Source organism: Myotis brandtii, unplaced genomic scaffold, assembly GCF_000412655.1.
Source record: "Myotis brandtii unplaced genomic scaffold, ASM41265v1 scaffold1774, whole genome shotgun sequence".
Lineage (NCBI taxonomy): Eukaryota > Metazoa > Chordata > Mammalia > Chiroptera > Vespertilionidae > Myotis > Myotis brandtii.
This window is the reverse complement of record NW_005356575.1, coordinates 357,114-360,134: the sequence shown is the minus strand read 5'-3', so window position 1 is coordinate 360,134 and position 3,021 is coordinate 357,114. Positions and strand designations below refer to the sequence as shown.

Sequence of the window (3,021 nt, the reverse complement as noted above, 5' to 3'; positions counted from 1 at the left end):
GAGGGCAGGGGTGGGGGCAGGGGTGGGGGCAGGGATGCGGGGCAGAGGCTGGGGTCTGGGTGGGAACCTGGTTAAAGGTAAGTTATGGCCACTGGACGGGGGCAGGCTGGCCTCAGGGGCGAGTGGATCTTGGGGAAGCCTGGGGCTGGGCAGGGAGCAGAGGCTCCATTTCCTGTGCCCTCACCCCCAACACACACAGATCCTCACCCGTGATCTTGTCCAGCATCAGGTGCAGGCGGCAGCCAAAGGCGGCGTAGAAACCCACGGTCACAGGCACAGGCACGTGGCAGAGGGTCTTGGCCAGGCAGCTGCAGTAGACATCATCCTCTGTCAGGATATCTGGGGACCAGGGTTGGGGAGGGGGTAGAGGTGGAGAAACTGAGTCAGTGAGGCTGGCCGGGCACCCCCTCCTCCCATCCGCCTGCCCCTCCAGAGCACCGCTCTCAGCCCCTCCTGCACCAGCCCCAGTCCCAGAGAAGACAGTGAACCCTCAGGTGGAGGTTTCTGTGGCCGAAGGCAGCCCCTCCCTCCAGGGCCAATGTGCCCCGCTGGCCGCCCAGGATGAGCTGACCCCGAATTCACCAGCCAAAGGCCGGGAGGCCAGACTCCCCTGGCCCCAGCCCGGAGACCTGTGCTAATTTGGCCACCCTGGCCCTAGGCCACCAGTCCATGGTTCCCCTGGGAAAATCCCGTGGTCTTTTCTTGGGACTCCAGGCCCTTGGATGACTGAAGACATGGCTTCCCGTGCTCGAGCGTCCACTCCTGCCTGCTCTGCTAGCCTGGCTTCAGTGTGGACTGGGTCCCTGTGACCACGGGCTCCTCTCAGTTCCCTGTCCAGCCCTGACCTCTTCCCTCTCCATGACCCCATGCCCACAGTCACTCATCCTGCCCTGAGCCCAGGCAGACCTGCCTTCTGGTCCTGGCCCTGTCACCTTTCTCTGGGTGACCCGAGCGGTGGTGCCTCTGGGAGTGGGTGGCAGACACTGGGGCCTGGGAACCAAAGGCTCTGGCCAGGGACAGGCCCTCAGCCACTGCCGTGGTCTGGAATGGCCGTTAAGGGCGCACTTGGGGTTGAGTCCTGACACCCTATGGAAGCCCCTGGGGTTGGGGCGCCAGAAAGGCAGGGCTCAGTCACAGGGAGGGAGTCGCAGGGCCAGCCTTTCGGAGAGGCCTCTCCTCATTCATCCTCTACTTGTCTGTGTGGGAACTGGGCTCCCGCGATAAGGGTGTTCCTGACCTGGAGCCCTGCTCAGCTGTTGCTCTATTTTCTAACCAGAATTGGAAACCAGCTTTGTGTCCCCACCTGTCTCCCAGGTTAGGCCACCACACCTCTGGCCTGGACTCCTGCATCCGCCCTCGCCTCCCACAGTTCACTCTCCTGTTAGACCTGAGTCACTCCCATCCCATCCACCCACCAGCCCTCTCCCCTCTCTCCCTGCGCTGCAGCCACACTGGCCTCCTTGCTGCCCCCGTCGGCCTTTGCGGATCCTGCCGCCACTTACTCAAGAGAACTGCCCCGTCTTCGCTCAGCTGCCGCCTTAATGATGACGCTGTTTAAACCCTGATGCTCCCTATCTGCTCTCCCGCTGTGTTCTTCTCCAGGGTGGTGATGGGCTTCTAAACTTTCCTATTTCTCATTTCCTGCACCCATAGAATGTGAGCTCCAGGAGGGCGTCGGTCTGTCTGGCCTGCTCCCTTTGCCCCCCAGAACAGAGCCTCGCACCCCTGCAGGCGTTTAATACCTGGTCAGCGAATGAGTGAATGAATGAATGAATGAATGGATCCCTCCCATCGCTGCACTGCTCTCTCCATCCCCCAGCCCACTCCCTACCTCTTGCTGCAGCTGCTCATTGACCACCTCCCGCAACCAGAGCTGCCCAGCAAGCTGGTGCTCACCGCCCCTGCCACACATCCTCTGCGGCCTGTTGGGCCAGGGGAGGGAGGGCCAGTGAGACAGAAAGCAGAGCAAGGGAGTCAGTGAGGGAGTCAGCCCAGGCCCCTGGCCAGCCCGGGATGGAGGCACCATGGACAGGCCCTGCCTGGAAGCCTTGGATCCCAACAGATGAAGCAGAATGGCCGCCCGAGGCCCAGGGTCAGGGACAAGCACCCTCTCAGACAGGGACCAGAGGGAGGGACGAGGGCAGGCTCCAGGCCCAGGCGGGAAGCGAGGTGGCAGGGACAGAGCCCAGGGAGACTGGGTGAGCACCGGAGCTGTAGGACCCGGCGTCAGTGGGCCTGTGGATGCTGGTTGCGGAGGGCAGGGCTGGGCCTCTGCTGGCCATGGTGGGTGCTGTGGTGGGTGCAGGGGGCAGCTGGGGGGCGCAGGCCGGTCCCTTGGGGGCAGTGGTGGTTGTAGGTGATCCCTTCTGGGCACCAGGAACAGGGCAGAGATGCTGCCGCAGGGGGCTAGAAGGTGCGGGGTGGGGCTGCCTCTGCTGCTGCAGGATAGGGGGCTGGGGGCCCCAGCGACAGCCCCCGACACACCCCTGGTGGCTGTGGTAGGCGAGCTGCCACCACACCTGGGGGGACAGCTGATAGGGCCTGTGGGCTGGCAGGGCCGCTGGGTCATGGCACCACTGCTGACAGCATCCTGGAAGGAAGGAAGTGGGGGTGACTGGGCCTGGGTCCCTGACTCCTGGGGCCACTGGCAGGAACCAGGCGGGTTTCAGATGGAGCCTGGGGCTGACCCTCAGCTATGGGTGTGGGCTCTGTGCCCCACCATGAGTGGGGGGAGTGGTGCAGGGCCTGGGCTTTAACTGGGCGAGGGGCTGGAGAGGGGATGACCCAGAGTCCTGCCACCCCAAATTGCTTGGTCCCTGGGGGTCCCCCAGTGGGTGACAGAGGAATCCATGGGGAACTGGCCTGGCTGGTCCAGAGGAGGCCAGATGATGGGAGGTGGCCGTGGAGAGGGGACAGGGCAGGGATGGGGGTGGAGGGGGTTGGCCTCCATCCAAGCTCCAACCTAGGCTGGTGGGAAGGGGCAGCCCGGGACTCTGACCCCCACCTCATTCATACACTCAG

At 64.0% G+C, this 3,021-nt stretch overlaps 1 protein-coding gene across 1 annotated transcript in view; it reads right to left on the bottom strand.

The window, feature by feature from the left end:
- NKPD1 (NTPase, KAP family P-loop domain containing 1) overlaps window positions 1-3,021 on the bottom strand; it is an 8,446-nt gene that overhangs the window by 3,899 nt on the left and 1,526 nt on the right. Inside the window, exons 3-4 of the mRNA XM_005863402.2 lie at window positions 2,207-2,590; window positions 208-339 (exon numbers count right to left, since the gene is read on the bottom strand). Coding sequence (XP_005863464.1) covers window positions 208-339; window positions 2,207-2,590 — 516 coding nt within the window. The remainder of the gene's footprint in view (window positions 1-207; window positions 340-2,206; window positions 2,591-3,021) is intronic.